The sequence below is a fragment of the Tiliqua scincoides genome, chromosome 14, assembly GCF_035046505.1.
Source record: "Tiliqua scincoides isolate rTilSci1 chromosome 14, rTilSci1.hap2, whole genome shotgun sequence".
In the NCBI taxonomy this organism is placed as follows: domain Eukaryota; kingdom Metazoa; phylum Chordata; class Lepidosauria; order Squamata; family Scincidae; genus Tiliqua; species Tiliqua scincoides.
Window position 1 is genome coordinate 588,344 of NC_089834.1, and position 21,722 is coordinate 610,065.

General features: G+C 53.1%; 2 protein-coding genes across 3 annotated transcripts in view; both read right to left on the reverse strand.

The window, feature by feature from the left end:
• LIMK2 (LIM domain kinase 2) overlaps positions 1 to 14,129 on the reverse strand; it is a 54,966-nt gene extending 40,837 nt beyond the window's left edge. For both annotated transcript variants that reach the window (XM_066609552.1, XM_066609553.1), the window contains exons 1-2: positions 14,040 to 14,129; positions 11,340 to 11,439 (exon numbers count right to left, since the gene is read on the reverse strand). In XM_066609552.1, coding sequence (XP_066465649.1) covers positions 11,340 to 11,439; positions 14,040 to 14,064 — 125 coding nt within the window. In that variant the 5' untranslated portion in view covers positions 14,065 to 14,129. The remainder of the gene's footprint in view (positions 1 to 11,339; positions 11,440 to 14,039) is intronic.
• A 1,303-nt stretch (positions 14,130 to 15,432) lies between these two features.
• The window catches only part of PATZ1 (POZ/BTB and AT hook containing zinc finger 1), a 40,229-nt gene continuing 33,939 nt past the window's right edge, over positions 15,433 to 21,722 (reverse strand). The window contains exons 7-8 of the mRNA XM_066609939.1: positions 19,898 to 20,035; positions 15,433 to 17,090 (exon numbers count right to left, since the gene is read on the reverse strand). Coding sequence (XP_066466036.1) covers positions 16,672 to 17,090; positions 19,898 to 20,035 — 557 coding nt within the window. The 3' untranslated portion in view covers positions 15,433 to 16,671. The remainder of the gene's footprint in view (positions 17,091 to 19,897; positions 20,036 to 21,722) is intronic.

The window sequence follows — 21,722 nt, forward strand, 5'->3', positions numbered from 1 at the left end:
ACCCACTTTGACTCTTATTAAAGGCCAAACAAAAGGGAATGCAAGGCCACCAGAATGATCCCAATGTGATGAACATGGAGCTCAACAAATGCTCCAGAAGACAGTTCCCCCCATAGTAAAAAAAGGATAAAAATAATTAAAGTATTTATATACTGCCTGAGTGGCTGGAAAAGTTTTGTAACGCAAAGTGGGTTCCAATAGTGTCATTTTTAAAAGTGGGTCCCGGTGCTAAACATTTGGGAACCCCTGATCTACAGTGACCCACACAGCTCAGGCCTGAGCTGACCTGCGCTACATCTGCCAGAAACCATCGGATGAGAACCAAGAGTGGGGGGGGGGGGGAACCAAAGAACCAATTCAGCCACCCAGCCCACAGACCTCTTGGTCAGGAACTGTCTTTGGCGCTCTTTCTCAAAGAAGAAAGATCCAGGAGATGAGCTCTCAACAGGATATAGCTTCCATCCCGCAACATCCCCATTCTGTTAACACTTATCCAGCAAGAGATAGCAGCCACTCCAGTACGGGCTCACCACGGCTGCTTCCCCATCACTTCAGTTCTGATAAGAGGTGCCAGAGGCCTCATTCCAAGGCTGCCTGGACTCCCCTCCGGACACTTCATTCACATATCCAATTCTGACCACTATGGCCGAGATGAAATTAGCGTCTGCCTGGTAAAAAAGCCAACCAACAACCTTTTGGGGAAACTCATCTGCGTTCCACGGTGCACATACAGGCATAAACCTGGAACTGCCTTGCACACAACACCCATCCTATGAATAAATAGTCAGCACAGTCCAGCTGACCTCTCATTCACTGGACTAACATGTTGGGTGAGGAGCAAGTAGATTTGCACTTCTTTGGGTCTGGGCCAATACTATACTGCTCTGGGCCAGGGTATCTTAGAGATCACCTACTTCCACACAATCTGGCTCAATCTCTTAGGTCATCAGAGAAGGCCTTTTTACAAGTGCCGCCGCCTAAGGAGGTACGTGGGGCGGCGGCAAGAAATAGGGCCTTCTCAGTAGTGGCACCAACGTTATGGAACTCCCTTCCCCTTGACTTAAGAATGGCTCCCTCTTTTAAGAACTTTCGGCGAGGCCTGAAGACCCTTCTGTTTAGACAAGCCTTCTGAGTTCATGGCCTTTTTAACATCTTTCTATATCTTTCAGTATTTTTACAGGCCTGTTTCCTCTATGATCTGCTGCTTTATGCTCTTTTTATCTGACTACTGTTTTTATGATATCTGTTTATGTGTTTAATATGTTTTTTATCTGTTTGTTAAATTATGTTTTTGACTTGTTTTTAACATGTTGTAAGCTGGGTCCCTTTTAGGGAGAAGGGGGGGTATAAATAAAGTTTATTATTATTATTATTATTATTATTATTATTATTATTGGGTCGCAGAATCCTTCTGGGTGCAATTCTGCCCAAAGCCATGTGAAGTCAAAAATGTGCATTTTCCAAAACCAATCACCACAGAAGTCTGTTCCCCCAGAGGACACGTGTGCCTAGAGACTGAGGCTGGCATGTCAGGCTATCTGCAGGGACAAGGCCAGTTCTTTGGCCATCATGGCCTGAGGCAAAACACAACGGTTCTACTCCAAGGGTCTGTTCCTCAGGACAGTGCATTTGTCTCGTGCTACTGGTGCACAGCCTGCACATCTTCTCTCAGGGCTGTGCTACCCATAGGGGGGCATAGTCCACTGCCCTGGCATGCCAACAGGAACTGGATTAATCTCCCAGGAAAATACATTCAGCACTATTGTGCAGCCACTACAGAGCCACAGGTCTCTCCTGGATGCAACTTGCAAGGAGGGTCAACTTTTTAAAACCTCCTAGACGGAGGCTCTGACAGAGGAAGATGCCTTCCCTGGCCACTTAGCTGCTGCCTATTTTAACAGAGGTGCAGAACAACAGCAAAGCCTGGTCCTGCCCCACTATTTCGAGATCCTTTTTAAAGTTCACAAGGTTCTGCAATTCGGCACATGCCGTTCTTGGCCCTCGTGCAAAAGAACAGCCTGGTGCTCCCCCATCTCCTGTGCTTGAGAAGCAACTTGAGTGGGGAGGGGCTTGGAGACCACCAGCAGTGCCTCAGGTGATGGGAGGACCCTGGAGGAGCTGCATTCCTCAGGGAACACGTGACCGGCCCTCTGCACGCCCCTGCGCACAACAAGACAATGGCCTCTGTTCATACACATTCCTGGGGGGGAGGAATCCACAGAAGTCTCCTGTTTTTCACATTCGCTTGCAAGATCTTTGCTTTGTCGATTTGGTCCTTCTAAGATAAGGAGGCGGCAGCAGCAGCAACATTTTCCAGTTAAAATGCTTTTCCAAAGCTCGAGAGCTTCACCTGGGAAGTGGGAGGGTCCTGCCAGATGAGCTGAGGCAGGCACTTGCTTGCCTGTCACACTCCCAAACAGAACAAGTGGGAGCAGGGAGCTTAATTTTCCAACCCAAAGGGACAGAGGAGCCAGGGCTGGTCTGGGGCTTTCCAGCACCCCAAATGCCAACCTCGGCCCCCGTTCATGATGCCACCAGCTACCACCTCCACCATTTATCCTACCAGAAGAAAGAGAAACAGGGTGAAAGGTTGTCGCATCCACCCCTCCCCAGGGGCTTCCTGTCCACATACCTTTAGGGTCCAAAGAAAGGGGACAGAGGCCGAGGCACGGCCAAAGAAAGAGGCAGAGGCAACAGTGCAGCAACAACTCTTTTATTTCGATCAGGCCGACAAACACCCATCTCCGGAAGTCATCTCTTTACTGCCCAGGGTACGGCCTCGATACCCAGGTCCCCACGGGGTCTCTCTTCCCCCTCCGTTGCGGTTGTGGCTAAGGCCGTTGTCTCAAGTGGGAGGCAGGGCACCAGTGCCTCCCCCTCCTTTGCAGTACAGGGGCAGAAGAAGCGGGCTGGCTTGCTTAGAAGAGGAAGGGGTTGGGATAGGACAGGCTGATGTCCTTGTCCACCCAACTCGGGCAGGTCTTCCAGGCTAGTTCCACTGGGGCCTGGCAGCTGGCGGCAGCCAAAAAAAAGGAGTGGTCTTGGTCTGGTCCCATCGTCAGGATCCTAGTGGCCCGCGCCTGTCTCCTGGGTGTGGCAGGGTTCTCTCCTCCTAACCTGTCAGCCCGTGGGTGGCCCAGGGATTGGACACTGGGTCCCAGTCCTTCCGCCTTGGAGGCTGCTCCTTCTCCCAGTCTGGTTCTACACATCTGGAGGTGGGGCCTCCCACTGGGCTATGCCCCCTCCCTCACGGGCAAGGTCCTCCATGAAAGGGCCTATGCGTACATCCGGTGTGGGTCGACCATCCCCTGAGGGACCTGGGGCATGACAAAGGTGAACTGTGGAGCAGGAAGAGGAGGAAGACATGGTAGGCTAAAGCCTCAACACTGCTCTAGTTCACAACTCCCTTCTCTCACTCTCTCCCCCTTCTTTTCTTTCATTTGTGTGTGGGAAGGAGAAAGTTAGGAGGGGCAGCCAATGTGCAGCCCGAGGCAACAGCCTGACCTGGTCGCAGGGACAGGCGAGGAGTAGCTGAACCTCAGCTCAGTTCCAGCCACAGAACCAGGCTAGGCTAGGCTGAAAAAGCCTTCCAAGCAGTGGAATGCAGGGAAGTCAGAGAGGGGAATGGGCCTGTCTCCACTCCGCACCCCTCTGGTTCTAAAAACCGGTGCCTGCGGATGCACAATTTTAGCTTATTGCAAAGGTGGCTGTAGCCGTCTGCTCTAGACTGACCCCTGCCCAGAGAAACGTCACTTCCCAAGGTTTGCAGGCCCTCCACTGTCCAGGCATGCCTTGCCTGAAACGATTCCCTTCAGCGCTTTTCCCTCTGAATTTTGGTTTCTTTAGCTTAAAACTCTACTGCAACAGCCTGATGCTCCTGTTTAAAAGAAAGCCTGCAACCCTCCCCACGTTTAACATTAAATGCAGGACTGTTGGTTACCCGATTGATTCTCAACAGGGATGCCCTGCTCTCCTCCAGCCTGGGTTTCAGAGCAGCCCACATAGAAGTCCACACACAAGAATCAAGACTGCCGTGCCCTGTCCACCGCTGCAGGGCAGGCAACGGAGTATCACAAAGAAAGAGGAGCCTACACAAGGGAACCAGCACAGATAGAGTTAAGCTGGCCTCGCTTTCCTGCAGAGGGACCTGCAAGAGGGGGTGTGGGTGGGGGAGAACTGGGGGAGCCTGAGCCTTCCCTTCAGCAGCAGGCACCCTGCACAGCAAAGAGGACGGAGCACTGCCTCAACGAGGGGATACAGTTCTGGTGTGGCAAGAGTCATGCTGGCGAGTAGGACGTACTTGGTTGGTTTTGAGAGACCCCCATGTCCAGGAGACCTCACTTTCCTACACACACTTGTCCCACCGTCAGAAAAGCCACCAGGCATGACAGGCCTAACAAAGGAATCCTGGCACCCAAGGCAGAAAATCCAACCAGGGCACCGACCCACTGGGTGCTGCCAGGCAGCTTCAGTGTGCTTCCATTCAGGCTCATGCAGAAGAACCTTCTAGGCCCTAGGGTGCCCAAACCCTGGCCCAGGGGCCACTTGTGGCCCTCAGGGGTTCCCAATCTGGCCCGCGGGGAGCCACCAGTCTTCAATGAGTCTCTGGCCCTCTGGATACTTGCTGGAGCCCCTGCTGGCCCGACACAACTGCTTTTAGCATGAGGACGACAGTTCAACCTCTCACCTGAACTGTGGGATGAGGGCTCCCTCCACTACTTACTGTTTCACTTGCTGTGATGCAACAGTGGCAGCGAAGGAAAGGCTGACCTTGCTTTGTGCAAGGCCTTTTATAGGCCTTGAGCTACTGCAAGACCTTCATTTATTCATATAAGTTCCGTTTTTAATAAATTCATTTATGTAAATTTATTCAAATTTTAAATGTAAATTAATTCTTTTTTCCCCTGGCCCCTGACACAGTGTCAGAGAAATGATGTGGCCCTCCTGCCAAAATGTTTGGACACCCCTGCCCTAGGGTATCAATGCACCCAGAAGTTGGATCTGCTGCCTTAACAGCTGCTTGTGGTGGCTGCCTTATGGCGTGCACTACCACCCTCCCCCGCAAGCCTACATGAAGGGCAAAGAAGAACATACGAGAGATTGCTGGGCCAGAAAAGCAGATCCATACATGGGCCAGGCTGTGCGGGCCAGCAGGACCAGGACAGAAGTTCTGTGGAACTCCTCACCACAGGATATGATGGCATCTAGCCTAGATGCCTTTAAAGGGAGTTAGACAAATTGATGGAGGGAAAGTCCAACAGCAGTTACAAGTCATGACAGGTATGATGCAACCTCCTGATTTTAGGCCATTTCTGAATACCAGGTGCAAAGGAGTGGCACCAGAATGAGGCATCCAGTGGGCCACTGTGAGTTAAACTAGATGGGCCCCCTTTGGCCTTATCCAGTGGACTCTTCTGATGTTCTTATGACAGGTTCACCAGGACTCCTCCACCTGGCACAGTTTAGTGCATCCAGGCAGACTCACTGCCATTGCCAACCAGAAGACTCCTCGCTCCAAGAAGCTCTGCTTTTGAAGTGCGCAATTATAGCCAATTACTGCAATTATTAAAAAAAATCTCGGCAAGAAAGCCCCACCCTGGGGGCACCTTTAGCTGCAGCAACTGAAAGGAACTCAAAGGGAACACCCAGAGCTCCCAGGGCTTATCAGAAAACAACATCCAGCCAACACCCTTCCCGCCCAGGAATCCCAGGGCTGAAACCAGAGGTGAGGCCGTGGCACAACCAACCCAGGCCACGCTAATCCCTGACAGAGGGCACAGCCAAGCAGGACGCACATACACTTCCTGGGCCTACGGGGCAGGGAAAGTGCGACCCCTCCCCCCCACAGCCCTCCAGGTCACTCCTTGTTTTCTGCAGCAGGGATGACTCCTGGGGATGGAGCCCTTTCAAGAGGCAAGCAGCTGAAAAGTTCAGCTTGTTGGGAACAGTAGAGACTGGAGAAGGGTTTGGCTCACCCTCTACAGAGACTCGAGGGCCTTGATCTCATCCCAGAACCAGGGCCTTCTGCCTTCGTGCGTCATTTGGCGCCAACTGCTCAGCACAGCAGGTCCTCTGCCTGCACTGTGCTTCGTTACAGTGGGTCACAGGAAACTGCTCCAGAGCTGGCCCTTGGCCACGGTCCCTCAGGGCTCACCCCAGATGATGAGCAGGAAGCCGTCACTATTCCTCCTGGGGGTACGTCAAGTCGTTTCTCACAGCAGTGAGAGTTATCAGCAGACAAGGAGAGGGCAGAGCAAAGGCAGGTTTTCTTCAGCCTTCTTTCGATCCAAGGCTCCAGAAAGATACTGGCTGCCCCACCACACCAGCTTTCTTCCCCCCCCCCCAGCTTTTGCTAACACAAAAAGGCCAGACTGTAAAAATTAAGAATATTTCTATACCACCACCAACTACAATTCTCACAGTGGTTTGCACAGCACAAGATAACAAGATGGTTTCTAGCCCCAAACAGGAATCTAAAAAGGAACCGTTGGAGGGAAGTTCTGCTGGAATGCAGAGGGGCTAGCCGCTCTCCCCCTGCCGAAGACAAAAGAGCTCCTAGTCGGAAAGGGGTCTCCAGCTCAGGGCTTTGAGGAGGCACACAACCCGGTCACCTGGCAGACATCTCAGTTAGGCCTGACAAGTCCTGGATCAGATGACGTCAACATTGACTCATATTCCACTCAAACAAAAAGCACCACATGCATCAGATACACGACGTCTGTAGAGCCCAGGCACGCTTGCCACACAGGATAAGCCCCAAAATTAAATTCAGGCATTCCAGAAGAGCCACTGGTTATATATAAGGGTTTCAATTCAGCCAAAGATGTTTAGAGCAGTGGTTCTCAAACTGTGGGTCAGGACCCACTTGGTGGGTTGCGATCCGATTTCTGGTGGGTCGCGAGAAGCTAGGCAGCCATCTTGGAAGATGGCAAAAAACCTGGGCGGTGCCATTTTGGAAGTGGGCAAAGCCTGGGTGTTGCCATTTTAAGCTTCCTGGCATTGAGACGTAACCAAGAGCGACTTCCATGTGTGTAAAGAAAGCAGCGTGCCACTTTTCCCCAGAAAGCGTGCTGCTGCCTTCCAGCTGGACCTCCCTCTTCCCTCAGGGGGCCAATCGCGGAGTGCAGGCTTGGATTACAGGCAATGAAGGACCAGGAGAGACGTGGACGAGCCAGCCAGGTTTCTCCCCACCAACCTTTGTCAGCTTGGCTGCCTTGATGGGATGGGCTACAAGACAGAGCAGCTCCCCATCCCTGCAGCGGGACTGGGCTGGAGAGTGTAGGCGGAGACCTGAATACAGGGCTTGGGTGAGTAGAGGCAGACCCCCGCAATCTCCCCTCTTATGAGCCTGCCTTGAAAGCAGCATCGCTGCCGCCACCACCCCACTGCCGTTCTGGTCCTCTGCATCACGACCTCTCTCCCTGTCTGAAATCGCCTGGAAGCCAAGATCCTTTCCTGCCCTGGCTTGCACGTCCTCTCTTTATATCTTTGCTGGGGTGAGGGGGGGGGGGGTCCCTGATTGCCAAGAGAGCAGTTGGGGGGGAGGGCAAGTTTGGCATGTGGGGGGGAAGCAACCAGGGAGAGTGCTGCTCCCCCAGCCGCTTCCCTGATGTGCACCCTTCCCCTCTTCTTACTTCTCTCTTAGGCTGCAATTCTGTCTACTCTTACCTGGGAGTAAGCCCCATTGCCAATAATGGGAGTCAATTCTGAGTAGACATGCTTAGGGGGAGATGAGGGGAAGATGAGGGGAAGCGTCCCTGCTTGTCTTCCTTCTGAGGGGGATACTACTGTTCTTATTTCCTTTATTTACAAAAGCTCAAGCTACTTCTTGTCTTGAGGTGCATGAGGAAGGGGCACTTGTTTCTGGCTAGTGCTGAGCACAGCATCAACAGCCACATCAATGTTTGTTAGTTTCAAACGCAATACAAGAAGTGGTTTGAGATTTTGTAAATAAAGGCAGAAATAAAAACATTAGTAAATAAATACACAAATATTTTGTTCCAGATGTTGTTTTATTTTTTGCTTGATAGCAATGGTAGCGAGGGCAGGGAGAATTGGAAGAAGCTTCTCAGCTGGAATACTGCCTCTTGTCATTTACAGTTTTCTAGGCAAGAACATCCCACTTGATGACATCACTTCCAGCTCTCACACCACATAGATGTCACTTCCTGTATGATGATATCATTTCTGGCTATGACATAACTTCCAGGTTGCTGACATCACTTCCGGTGGGCCCCAGACAGATTGTCATTCTCAGAAGTGGGTCCTGGGCTAAAAAGGGTGAGAACCACTGGTTTAGAGGTTTAAAGAGTTAACTCTTTTAGATGGCCACAATGCTAAACAATATATTCGCCCCAAGAGCTGCTGCAGGGCAGTGAGGCGCAGACGCTTAGCTCCAACAGCAGGACTTACCAAGTGGCCCCAAACAGGCTGATGGAGAGCCCAAACTTGCTGCCCAATCGTATGCGTGTCTACTTCCATGTAAATACCATTATAGGCAATGGGGCTTACTCCCAGGTTAGTAAGAAAAGGATTGCAGCCTAAAAATCATTGGACGGAGGCGACGGTCACAAATAACCTGAACAAACAGAGCAATTTGCTGACTTCAAGTTTCACCGAAACATGACTTGTTGTGACCCCCCGACCCCTCCTCCTGGCCTGCTCAAAGCCAGCTCACAAACGCACCGCACCTCTCCTGCCAAACAGCTCTAGCCCTGGTTTCCCTACCACTGCTAATCCCTGAGGAGCCTGCCCGTGAAGCCAGAGGGATGGGGCTTAGTGCTGTGTGAGCAGGGCTCAGCATGGCCGCACCCAGTGTGCCGGTCAGTTACCACCCCTGGTTTGATGGGAAAGAGGTGGAGTTCCTGGAAGCTGATGGATGCACAGGCAGAAGTTTGTTCAGAGAAACAAAAGAGCAGCAGGCAGGCTGTCTGAGTGACCCTTCAAAGTTCACCTCCAGTCACACCTAAGTATCCAGAGGTGTCGGAAGACAACGCCTGCCGACCAGAGGAGAGGAGGGCCTGTGCGAGAGGTTCTGTCCTTTGAGAAATGGACATCACAAGCGCAACAGTCCCAAGCTGAGCAACTGCTGTGCGGGGCTGACTCTGAGCAGGCAGCTACCAAGCCTGGGGCAGGAAAAAGGAAAGAAGAGAGGCCAGCAACGCACAGGCCAGGCCAAGAAGTCAGCTAAGCCACAGGAAACCTGGAACTCACAGCTAGCAGCAGCCAAAAGCTTTCCTCCAGCAGCAGCAGCAGCAACAGCAGCAGCAGCCACCGCCTTAGAAGTCTGACACAAGACTCTCCCTGGCCATCTCTGGGGCTGTGGACCAACAAAGGTGGGGGAAGCAGGGGGCTGAAAGCACAGCAGCCACCTTCGAGCAAGGACATCAAGATGGGAGGAAGAGGCGACGTTTTCTCTGCTGCAGCTTGTAACGCGAGCCGCGCACTGTCCTCCGTCCAGGTGGGTGGTCAGCGAGGGAAGCAAAGTCTGCAAGTGACAGCTATGCCTTGCTGCGGGGGGCGCATCCCTTGATGCAAGTGCCTGGCAGTCATTCTGGCAGGAATAGCCAGGGACAGGCATCAGGGTATGGGGACCTGGACACACCCGGCTTCTGATCACGAGCAGGAGAGAGTCAGAGGAACAGTCCGCATTCAGAGGCCTTGGAAATGGCCTCCAGCAGCGACCTGGCCAGGCGCAACATAATGCTGGCAGGTCGAAGCTCTTTGCAACCTGGAAAGTTCCAGTCAGGAGGGACTATTCTTGTTCACATTGTCACTGCTGAGGCCCTCTTCAAAGAAGGCACCAACTCGCAGCCCAGGGAGGAGGTCATCACTGAGAATTCAGAGCAGGGGTTGCTGTTATACAGACACATCCTGCTTTGAATTTGCAAACAACATGACTCAAGCCTTTATTAAAGCCAAACACGTTTTTAAAAGAAAGCCATTAAACACAACATCAAAACTGCTTCTCTAGGCAGCATTGCAAAGGTCCTTCCTCTTTGCCCCATCAGCAAAAACGGGAGTCCAAATCCAGGTCGTCTCCTGCCTGGAAGACTGTGACCTTCTACTTGCTGGTCTTTCACCACCTCACCTCAGTCCCTTTCCCTCCACCTGGTACTCTGCTGCCAAAATCTTTCTCCTCAGCGCTCTGACAGCATCACTCCCCTCCTCAGATCCCTCCACTGGCTTCCTGTCCTCCACAGCTGCTCCTCCACCCCTGTATACCTTGATGCTCCTGCCCAGGACGTTTGCCCCTCTGGCTCCCCCCTCCCCCCAATTGCCCTGCAGGGTCTCTGGCTCCCTCAGGCAGCTCTAACCCTTCTGCTGAACTCCCTCCTGGATCACTGGTAAGATGCCTCCTTTTCTTCAAATCCTCTCTCCAAAACTCAGCTCTTCCTTGACGCCTTTGGCACTACCCCCCGAATTCTTCCCCTTATGCCACTGTGCCTCAGTACATGTACATGTTTATCTACCCCTTCCTCCAAGGAGCTCAGGGCGGTGTACATGGTTCCTTCCCTTTGTTTGTCCTCACAACAACCCTGTGAGGTAGGCAAGACTGTGCCTAGCCCAACGTTACCCAGGAAGCTTCATGGCTGAGCAGGGATTTGAACCTGGATCTTCCAAATCCAACTCCAGAACCGTTTGCACATAAACTAACCACATAGATGCCCCCACCTCTCCAAGGCACCGTCTCCTCCCCTTATTTTGCAAACCCCTCAGGGAAGGGACCTGCCTTTTCTTCAAAGCACCATGCCCACTGGTGGCACCAAGTAAAGCAGAACAGTGGCATAGCAGGGAAAAAAACCCACATATGATCAGCACCTGGAACGCAGTTTTTCAGCAGCCTCAGCTGGTTTTCCGCTCAGTTAGCCAGCGCTAGCCCGACTCCCAGAAGCTCCCACGAGAAGAGGACAACAACACAATCAGCAAAGATCGAGCTGCTGGCATCATGTACGTGAGCTGACGAGGGTGTGTGATACATCCCTGAACACAACTCACAAGCAGGTACAGATCCTTCCAATGTGACAAGCTTTGCAGGAGAACTTCCCTGGCTGCAAACGGCAGCAGAAGAAGGGAGGAGGGGGCACGCCTCCAACTAGGGCTAGGAGACAGCTTGCTGGCCCCCAGGTGAACCAGAATTAGCAAGCTGCACTGGCTGGGGAGAATGGTGCCCACCAAGACCCCCTGCATTACATGTGGCCCCCAAAGCCTCCTGGAGGCCAAAGCCCACGGGCTGCATGCTCTTCTGCTGCCGCCAACCACCGTGCCAATCAGGTGGGCTGGGACCACAGCCTGCACCTTGGCGCATACGGCAAGACAAGAGGGGATGCGGTACATACCGGAAGCAGGAAACATGCCAAGCTTCGTTCACAGTTCTGTAGAGCCGCTGACCTGCGGCAATGCTGTCCCCACAGCCCAGGCAGCGCCAATCCTCCTCACCTGCACAGAAAAGCAGAGACTGGTCACTTCAGTAGTGACTGCAAACCCCCAAGAGTGCTCCTTTTGCCTCCTAAAACCTCAGCAGCCAATCACTCTTTCCAGCAAGAGGCTCAAATCCCCCAGAAGAGAGAGCAGTAGCACAGACCCAGATATCAGCACCCTGCTTGCCACAGTGGCCTGGGGCCTCCAAGATGCTCCCGAGCAGGGCCTGACAGCAGTGATCCTCACTGGCTCTCTGCCCCCAACACCGAGAACTCCAAGGTACACTGAAGATGGAAACTCCATTTATCCAGCATGGTTAGACAAAGCCATGAAGGAGGAGAAGAGCTCCCCCCCCCCCACAAGACCACCAGGCCCAGGTCTGGCCACCATAGCGGAGAACTCTGTAGCATCTGCAAGCACAACACGGGTGCTGCTCCTTCTTGCTTTTTGAGCCCCTCCCACAACTGGCAACCCGTGGCTCCCATTTCACCATCACAACCTGCAAGAGATATTCTATTTGTGCTACTCTGGATGCTTTGGAGCAAATACCTTAACAGCCTTCGAAAACACAGTGGAAGAGACTGGTCTGCTCTCCATCTGCCTAATCCCCCTTTCAAAGCCAGTGGCCAACACCATTCCGCATGGCTACAGAAGAACGCAGAATGTGCCAAGAGACAGAGGCCCACAGGGCCCTCCAGACACACCTGGCAGGGGCACCCACACCACCACCGCCAAAGACTTGTACAGCACTTTGGGTGTGTAAGGGGTGCTGAAACACGACACTGACACTCGACACTCACAAACAACATTACACTTGAGCACAGTACAGGAGGCCAAGGGCCCACCCCCAGCACACACATTCAGGAAGCCATAAGTGCCAACTGGCCCTGCAGCTCAGTCCAGCAACAAAGGCAGGACCTGCTGGGAGCCGTGATGCCAATCCTGCACACCGGTAAAGGCTCAGTTTAGCCAGTTGCTGAGGCCCAACTCCCCACCCTGAGTGCACCAGAGCTCGGCACTGAGCTTTGTTTCCCTCTGCAAGTGACGCCACCCCCTGCCTAGGCATAGAAGCAACAGGAGGACAAAGGAGAGCGGCCCCTTTCAGGGCCTGCCAGGAAGCACTCCACAGAGCAGCCCCCGCAGCACTGACTGACTCGGCGCACAGGAGCGGAAGATGCTCATTGTATGAACCAGCAGGATTCCTAGAGCCAAGCGGCAGCTGGTGGGGGGATGTTTGGTAAAGCTGACCTCTGGGGCAGCAACTAGCTCACCGTTCCTGTACTTGCCTTTAAGCTGACTGGAAAGAAATGCTCAGATCATGGGAGGCAGAGCCACAGCAGTAGGTCTTTGGCAGACAGAGGTGCCCCCACTTGAGCCCCTGAGGCTGCAAAGAGAGGCTGAGCCACTGCACTGATGTGCTCCGGGACCCCCACAGATACCGAATTCCATGGATAATGAAATCTATGGGGGGCCACTTACCTGGGGGCTGCACCCAGAGCCCCAGAGACCACATGAAGCCTCAGAACACCTCCTGGACATGACCAGAAGTCCCTTCCAGTCATATCTGGGAGGCCCTCTGAGGCCCTCCAGCCTTGGCATTCAAGGGTGCTGAGCCACAGATAAGGAGGGCCGGCTGCTCTTCATTTCCAAAGCGAGCAGGGGGATTTCACGCACCAGCACCGGGCGCCCAGCAAGTCTGCACCACTGAGGATGCTCAAAACACCACAGGGCTGGTGAAGTGCTCAGAAGGAACTCTCCAGGCTGCAGGAAAGGGCAGCGGATGGAGAGCAGCGCCCAGTGCGAAGGTCACGCAGAGGCAGCCCCCTCCCCACTCCACACAGGCACTGGGCAGCCTGCAAACCCGGAGGAGGCTCTGGGGGCCAGGCGGAGACCTCCGCGGCAAAGCTGCGCGCAGTTCCGGCTGCCACACCTCCAGCAGGACCCTGCGGAGCGGGGGCTTCCACCCGACCCCCACTGCCACCGGCCGCAGCGGGCCTTCCTCCCGAGCAGGGCCGGGCCGGGGGCTGCAGCGCCCGCGAAGGAGCAGCGCGAGTGCCGGCTGGGGCTCCTCCACCGTCCCGGGATCTGCCAGCATTCAGGGTCCCCTCCCCGCCCGCCCGCCCCGCGCCAGCCTCGAGATCTGCCAGCCTCGAGACCTCCCCGCCTGGTGCGGCAGCGAGCGAGCGAGCGAGCGAGGGAAGGAGGGACGGGCAGGGCCGCCCGGGGCTCCGCGCAGCTGGAGGGGGCGGGGCGGGGGCCTGGGCCCGATCCGGCAGAGGATCTTCCTGGGCTCCAGCCTCCCAGGGGAAGGGGAAGGGGGCGGAGTCAGGTCGCGGCGCAGAGGCAGCCCGGCGACTGGAGGGGCGCCCCGTTCCGTTCCGTCCCGTCCGGGAGGGCCCCGTGCCCCGCCCCCTCGGCGGCCCTGCGAGCAGCCGCTCCCCCGCCGCAGCCGGGACCGGGACCGGTTCGCTGTCCAGGGCCGGCGCTCCAGCCTCGGCCGCGCCCACTCTTCCCCCGAGGGCCTCGTGGCAGGGAGTTCCACGGGCAACGCGGCCTCACTCGCGCGCCGGAGGCCGGGGACCCCCCGCGGTCACCGAGCGACGCCGCCGACCCCTTACCCGACGCCGCCCCTCCGCCGTCCATGGCCCGAGGAGGCCCCGCCGAAGCGTCTCCGGGGCGACTGGGCGCCTGTGACGTCAGCGCGCCCGCGCTCGCCACGCCCCCACACACCGCCCAATCAGGGCCCGGCGCCTAGGGACGACTCCGCCCCGCCCCGCCTCCTGGAGCGCCGCACGTGCGCGAGGAGCGGCGCAGTTGCCGGGCGGTCCCCCTGCGCGGAGGAGGCTGCGGGCCTCGGGCTCCCCCGCCAGGCGCGGCGGAGTGCCAGGTGGCAGGGAGTTCCGCAGGCTCACGCCCCCTAAATGCCCAGCGCTCAACACTGAGACACCCGCAAGGCCCGGCTCTCAAGGCCAGCTCTGCCCTCGTCCGGGAGAAGACTCAGGAAGGAGACACTCGCCCAACTGGGCAGAGCCGCTTGCGGACTGTGGTTGGCTGAAAGCTCCCTTGCTATTCTAACGCTTCTGCCTTGTTGCTGCATTTACTTGTTCCCACTGCCTTCCCCCTCCCGTCTCCCAGGCCCAAGTGCACCAAGCGGAACTGCTGAAATATTTCTGTCCTCTTGGGGGCCCATGGGGGGGGGGAGAACAGTCCCCAGAATGCCCAGTTCACGACACTGAGATACCCACAAGGCAGTTTTCAAAGCCAGCTACTCTGGCAGCTTAAGCCTCTCTCTGCCCCTGTCCAGGACTGCCACCAGTCAGCATCTGCCATCCTTCTCAGAACACAAGCCGGCTGAACAAGAGGAGCCTGGTCTGGGACACCAAGGACCACAGGTGGCAATGAACAAACAGACCAAGGATGTGAGACCTTGGAAGGACCAGGGTCAAGTAGTGCGATCGACTACCAAACCGTCAAAAAGAGATGTGAATCAGCAGTCGATGCACATTGTCTGGTCCTTCCTACCAAATATTCCAAACTGATAATGTGCCTGCCTACGTGTTAATTTCCCAAGGATGTTTACCCCTCTCTCTGAGTGCTCTTGCGCAACCCTCTATTCAGAATGCTCTATAAAACCTGCATCTTCGGGGTCGGGAGGGGTCGGGGTTCGGGTTCGGGGGGGGTTGTAACTCTTCGGGGTCCTCCTGACCTGTTGTTTGCTTCTCCGCCCATTCGGGAACACTCGCGACAGCCCCCGGCAGAAGTCCTGGTGCAGAGGCTGCGGCTGCCGGCCCGGCGGATGCAGTCTCCCGGGGGGGGCAGAGGCCCCCACGGTGCCCAGCGGGCCCCTCCACGCCCAGCCAGGCGGGCCAGAAGCCTTGGCGGAAGCTGGCCACGTGCGGGCAGCACTGGCGGCAGTGCCTGTGGGAGAAGAGCCTGGGCGCCAAGGCCCAGCACAGCACAAAAGCACTGCCGTGCACACAGCTGACACCCCACACAGGCCCCACAGAACAGACAGACCAGTGGCCAGAGCGACATTCTAACTCCTTTAATGCCGTCCACTCCGATACTGTCATTTTTAAAACCACTCCGAAGCCGATGCTCGTTGCGCTCCACAGGCTGGTGGTGCAGAGAAAACGTCACCGCTCAGGCTCCTCTTCCGGGGTCTTCCGCAGCAAACCAGCATCGACCAGCCGAGCGTGCGGCTGCTGCGTCTTTTTCTGTCTTCTTTTCTCTTCTTCCTTTGCATAACTATTTTATTCCATCGACTTAAAAATAATGAACTAGCCAAGTTATTAATTATGATACATCTAAAAAAAATTAAGACTAACCCTAACATGACTGCTGCTTTAAGAGCTCTCTGCATAACTGCCGTGACGGCTTCTCAGTAGCAAACCACTACAACAAGTCCTAAAATTATAAATGTGATAATAATCATCGTAAGAGAGAGAGAGAGAGAAAACCAATAGCAAGTTTTCAGAGGATTAGAGGAAAAACAAATGACAATTTCCTGGGATGTTTTCCTGCACAAATCCCACTGAACTGAACAGGCACTAGAGCAGGAGAACTTCCCAGCAGATCATGTCCCAGAACTTGGGGGGATGAGAACAGTGGTGTGGGGACTCTCCTCAACACTCTGCCTCTGTTCATTTCTAGCTTCTTCAGAAGCAACCTTTTAAAAGAAAACTTGGTTTCTTCCTTTTCATCTTAAGGAACAGCAGAGCACCTTTACCTACTAAAAACTGCAGGGTGTGTTTTCATGTGCAGATAACAATGTCAAAATGAAAATCATAACAAAAGGCCAGGGGGCGGAAAGAAGGGCAAAAAGAGATCTAGTTCTCTGCTGGATCAACTAAGGTTCCTTTAGGATTCTCAGGCCAGTGTTTCTGCCCCCCCTCCCAATTCTTTCATGCTTCCAAGCTGAGTCAGCGACAGAGCTACGGGATGCTCAGCAGTTTCACTTTTTTGCCTGTGTTGCTGTTGTCCCCCGAAAGATCATCAGTTCACACATGCAGATACCTTGCATGTTGTCAGCTAGCCAACAAGACATTCTCTGCCCAAGGAAGAGTTCAGGAGGAGGAGGAGAATGGTGGCAAGGAAGAGAACCTAAGGGAATTAAAAAACAAGCAAACAAAAGAACCCCAGCCTCTGAGCTACCACACTGGATTATGTTGGCTCCCCCCTCTAATTCACAGCCATCTCAACATTGTACATGAAAAACAGACTACTGCTTTGTGCAGGTTCAAGCCGGTCTCATTTTCCATCCGGCCCCATTGGCTGCTGGTCAACCTCTGGATCCACGAGGGAGGACGCAAATGCAGACTGGACAATCTGAAAGCCAAAAGATTCCAGAAGAGACATGTTCTGTTGGGGGGAAAAGGGGGAGCCCAGCGCAGGGCCCAAGTCCCCCAGCGGGGCTCCCAGAGAGCGGACGTGGACTTTCTGTATGTGTTTGTTGAGATAGGACTTGGATCTGAAAAAGCTCCCGCACTCAGGGCAGGGGTACTTTTTGTCTCCCTCTGACTCCAGTTTATTTTTGGTGATGACCAGGTCGCAGGAGAAGGAGCCATTGGCATTCTGTTTCTCAGGAGTCTTGAGATCGCTGGTGTCAGAGAGGTCTCCGTAGGAATCCGAACTCTCAATCTGGTCCAAATGTGAGCATTTCTGGCCTTCTAGGGAGACAGAGAAGATGACAGTAGTGAGGTTTGGCAAGGAGACCCTCACCATCCGTTCCCCCCTCCCATGGTGACCCTTCTATACTCTCTCTTGCATGCAAAGGAGGTGTTTCAACCTGCATATCTCCCAATCCATTCTGGCACAGATAAATTCACAAAAGCTACTAGCCTGTATTTTTTTACTAGCCCAACTTGCCCACATAGGTTTATATTAGTCAAAAGAACCAACCCTCGGTGATGCTTCCCTGCCTACTCAACCTGTGGACTTTTAGCTCACCCCCACAGCTGATGACAGGCAAACGGCTATTTTCAAGCCTGCCCTCAACCGTATCCAAGTAACCTGCTCTCCCTCGGCACCCGGGTTGTTGTCTTATGAGCTGCAGCGACACTGGAGGGCTCTGCAACATTGGATTGTACTAGGCAACGTCTCACCATGCATTAAGAAAAGCCTTTAGATACGTAAACCCCAGACTCACTGAGCACTATACAAGCCTCTCCTTACTGCGGATTCACATACGGAAGTCGCTTCCCCCAGCACTGAAGTGCAGCTATCATCGCTGTGTGCTGTGCGCAAGAATGCATCAACTGTATAAAAATGCAAGACACAACAAGGGCACAACCAGTTTACAAGAGATGAGCAGCCCAGCAAGCCTCGGCCATGCAAGCAAGGCAGGGCTCCTCCTCAAGGCACAGTCTTATGCAACCAGGGTGAAGGCAGTGGGGCAGGACAGGGCGGGAGGGTCAGGATAACCTGGCTAGGCATCTGGATGGAGCATCACGTAGAACAGCAGAGCCCAAATGACCGAACCATATTCCCTGGTTCAGACGAAGAGTCACAGGGAAATCCAGCTGCATATCATCCTCTGCTCTCTTGTGCAACAAACCCCAACGTTCCCCCCATATCTCTGCATTCCTTCCAAGCCTCCAAACAAAAAGACAAGCTTAAAATTTCATTTCCCGTGTAAAGCTCAAGAACTGCTCATTCTCAAGATCCCCAAGTCCAATTCTTTGCCATTTTGTCACTAAAATTATTCTGTTGCTCTCCTGATGCCTTCCTCCTGGGAAACAGTCTACCAAAACAGACTCACCACTGCCAGCACAATGTGGAGCGATGAGCACAAGGTACTTTTGAGGAAAGAGAGTCCTCCCCACAGCTTCCCTGGGAGAGCGACAATTCTCTAGTGCACTCATTCAGGGGAGGAACACAAACCAACTTCTGCACACAGACCATAATGCAACTGGTGAACCACCCCTTCCAAAATTTGCCCATCACACTAGTCCAAACCAGAAGCAGTAGTGGACAAGGCTGGTCCAAGACATTTAGGACCCCTTAGGTCCACACACCCTCCCAGGCATGCACTAACTATCATGGGGCACAACCTACTGGGAAGTTCTCCTGCACAAGCTCCACTTAAACGGAATGGAAGATACACAACAGCATGGCAATGGGACCCATGCATTCCCAGTGGATCCTGCCTCTCACTCCCCACATTCCGCTGGCCTCCACAGCATGCACAATTCTGCTACCTATGAAGGTTGCCTGACCCTGCATCTTTTGGCAAGGACACCTCCGTTTGGGTACGGGGAGAGTTAATGTTAACAGAGCCTCTGCAAGAACCTATGGAGACCCTAATATTTGGGTAGTCAGCGGCAACAATTTTTTCAAGTATTTTCTAGCCAGCAACCAAAGCCCCAGTTCTCACTATCAAGGAGAGAGCTTACTAACCTAGATGTCTCCCTGTCACTGTTGTTTACTATGGGAATCTATGTGCCTGGAAGAATGCAGAGTCATGTGCGCTTCCACCTGAAGAGATACAGAGGCTTCCCACCTCACCAAGAACTAGGCCAAAGCTGTGAACTGACCATAACAAGAGGAAGGTCATATTGAGCAAAACAGCGTCAGGCCACTGGAGTCAACTGAGTGCTTTGCCTTTTGAAACCTAAGTTTCAAACAGCTGTAATGATAAAGTGAATGGACAGAGTTATTTTGCAGTCTAAGCTTTCACTGAAGGCAAGGCAAGGGAAGAACAAAAGAAATATTTGCATTTCTCCCACCCGCCACAATAGCTGGGCCATGATTAGCAAAACAGAACCTTGTATCACCTTTGTCAACATTCCCCTAGAAGTCTCTTTGGGCTACTTTGCCCAAATCAGCAGAATCGAGCTTTGCCTGAACCCCTTCAGGCTGCAGGTGGAGGGTTGTGTTAATAAGTGTTCCCTTGTGGGAAAACTGAAATAAAACTCCACTGCTTGGAGAAATCAGCACAGAATTCACTTATGGAACTCACTGCCACAAGATGTTGCTTGCTGTCTTTAAAAGGGATTAGATATACGGAGGAGGAGGAGAGGCCTACCCACAGCTACTAATGATGGCTAGCTTGAGCCTCCAGGTTTCAGAGCAGCGCACCTTTCAGTACCAGTTGCTGGACAGAGAAAGAAGGCAGCTACTGCCACCTTCATTCTCTGCTTGTGGACTAACTAGGACCACCAGGCTGGTCACTGCTGGTGACAGAATCTTACGCTCTAGGGGCTTTAGTCTGAGACTGCAGGGCTTTTCCTATGTCCTTAGATGCCTCTTTTCTCCACATGGGGAGGTTTCTCTTCTCCCCTATTTGGACACAGCCTTTGGACACAGTCTGAAGTACAGACACAGTCCAAGAACTGAATGACAGCCAGGTTCCTCTGACTGCTATGCTGACTTGTGCTCCCCAAAACAGTCCCTCTTCCCTTCCTTCCCCTGCCCAGCACCCAACAAGACAGTCCTACGCCGAGAGATGGAAAGTGCAGAGCAGGGAGTCGCTTGCCTTTGATGCCATAGGTCCTGACGTTGTGGAACGCTGCTCCCCCATTCGGGATGGGCTCCGGGTGCCTGGAGACCTGGGGAAGGGGAACACCGTGGTGGGTTTTAACATGGACCTTTAAGTAGGAGGCAGAGGAGAAACCTAAACAAGATAAAAGGAGATGAGATCCTGCCACCAGCACAGACACGCCTCTGCCTTTCCCCTTGTTCCTCTTAGCGGCTTCCAGAGCCTCTGGGGTCCTCCGCCACAGAGCTGGTGCACCAGCCAAAACCAGTTAAATCTAGCCACCAGCACACTTCTGAAGGAGGCAGTGGAATGTGGAAACCTCACCAAGGAACACCCAGAAACTACAGGGGGATGCATCTGAGCAAGAAAGTGTGTCACAATGAAGGAGAGAGAGAAAGAGAGATACTCTACGATCCGAGTTGGAGTTGCCGGACAGAAGCCTTTTCTGGCTGGAAATCATATGCCAAGTAAGTGTGTTTTCATATTATGAAGCCTTCCTAGTTTCTAAAACGACATATGGCTACTAAATCTAATTTGTACAACAGCGCAGAGCAGTAGCAGACCATTTCGATAGTTAAGTATGTCAATGCCATTTGGCAGCCTAGACAGGTATTTTGCTTTTACTGCTTGTTGTTCACCTGTGCTGCCTATTCTTCTGGATTTAGGATTGGCTGGAAAATTGGAAGCAGACCAAAATATTCCTGACCAGGAGAAAGGCCCCTGGGAAAAGCAAAAGAGGCACAGATTTCCAGAGCTGCAAGTCCAGAAGACCCAGAAAGAGGGCACCATTCTTCTGAAAGAGCACTGCTGCATGAATGACAGGCCCACTGCATCCCAGACAACTGTGTCCCAGTCACATGTGTCCTGGTACTGGAAATCTGAGCCCATTCTTTCTGTGTCCCAAGATGTGTATATTTGATGCACTTTTTAATTTTTAAAATGCAAAGGGCTGGGATCAGAGGCTTAGGATATATAACATGGGGTTTGTCGCTCAGGGGGATGCAAATGCCCAGGGCACCAAATTCAAAACAAAACCGGACATGAATGTCCAGAGACACCAATGATTGAGACGCATCTGACCAGGACACACTACTCCAGGGCTCAAACACCCTAATGCCTGTTGCATGCCTTCATCATCAGCAAGTAACCCTTTCTTTAAAAACAAAACACCCTCACAACTTGATGTTTATCATCCGGACGGTACAAAACGTTTCTAACTTGGCAGGAGTGTGTGAAGTGGCTTCTTCCCAAGTTGACCACTGGTCCATCCTGCCCAATATTGGCTTCAGGGATCTCTTACAGACCTGAGACTTGATCCTGTCACTGGAGGGACTGGGCGTGGGGCTTTCTGCATACAAAACAGGTGCTCTGCCACCAAGTTTGAGGCCCTCTTTTCTTTCTTACGTATGCATTTACTACAAAAACACATAATCTGTCTGCATGAAAACCAATTCTTGTTCAACTGGCTTCCTGGTACTGTTAAGGTCCTTTTTTGCTGGAGGATCACCAAAACGTCTTTTCTAGAAAGAAACCCCCTTACTCATCACTCCTCTTTCACATGTATAGTATTTGAAACAAATGCAGCCATAATGTAATTCATTTTTGCTTTTGCTGCCAAAGGCCCAGTTTTGTGCATCGCAAAATTGTGTCAGAACGGCAGCAGCCTCTGAAACAAGTGGTCTTGTGGCTTCTTGGCTGCCAATTGACGGCTCAATTTTACTGAAATGCTTAGTTTCTGTACAAAACTAAGTTACAAAGAAACTGTACAAAAAAAAGGTTTCTGTACAAAGATCACAGAACCACAATTTTTGTGGGTGGTTGT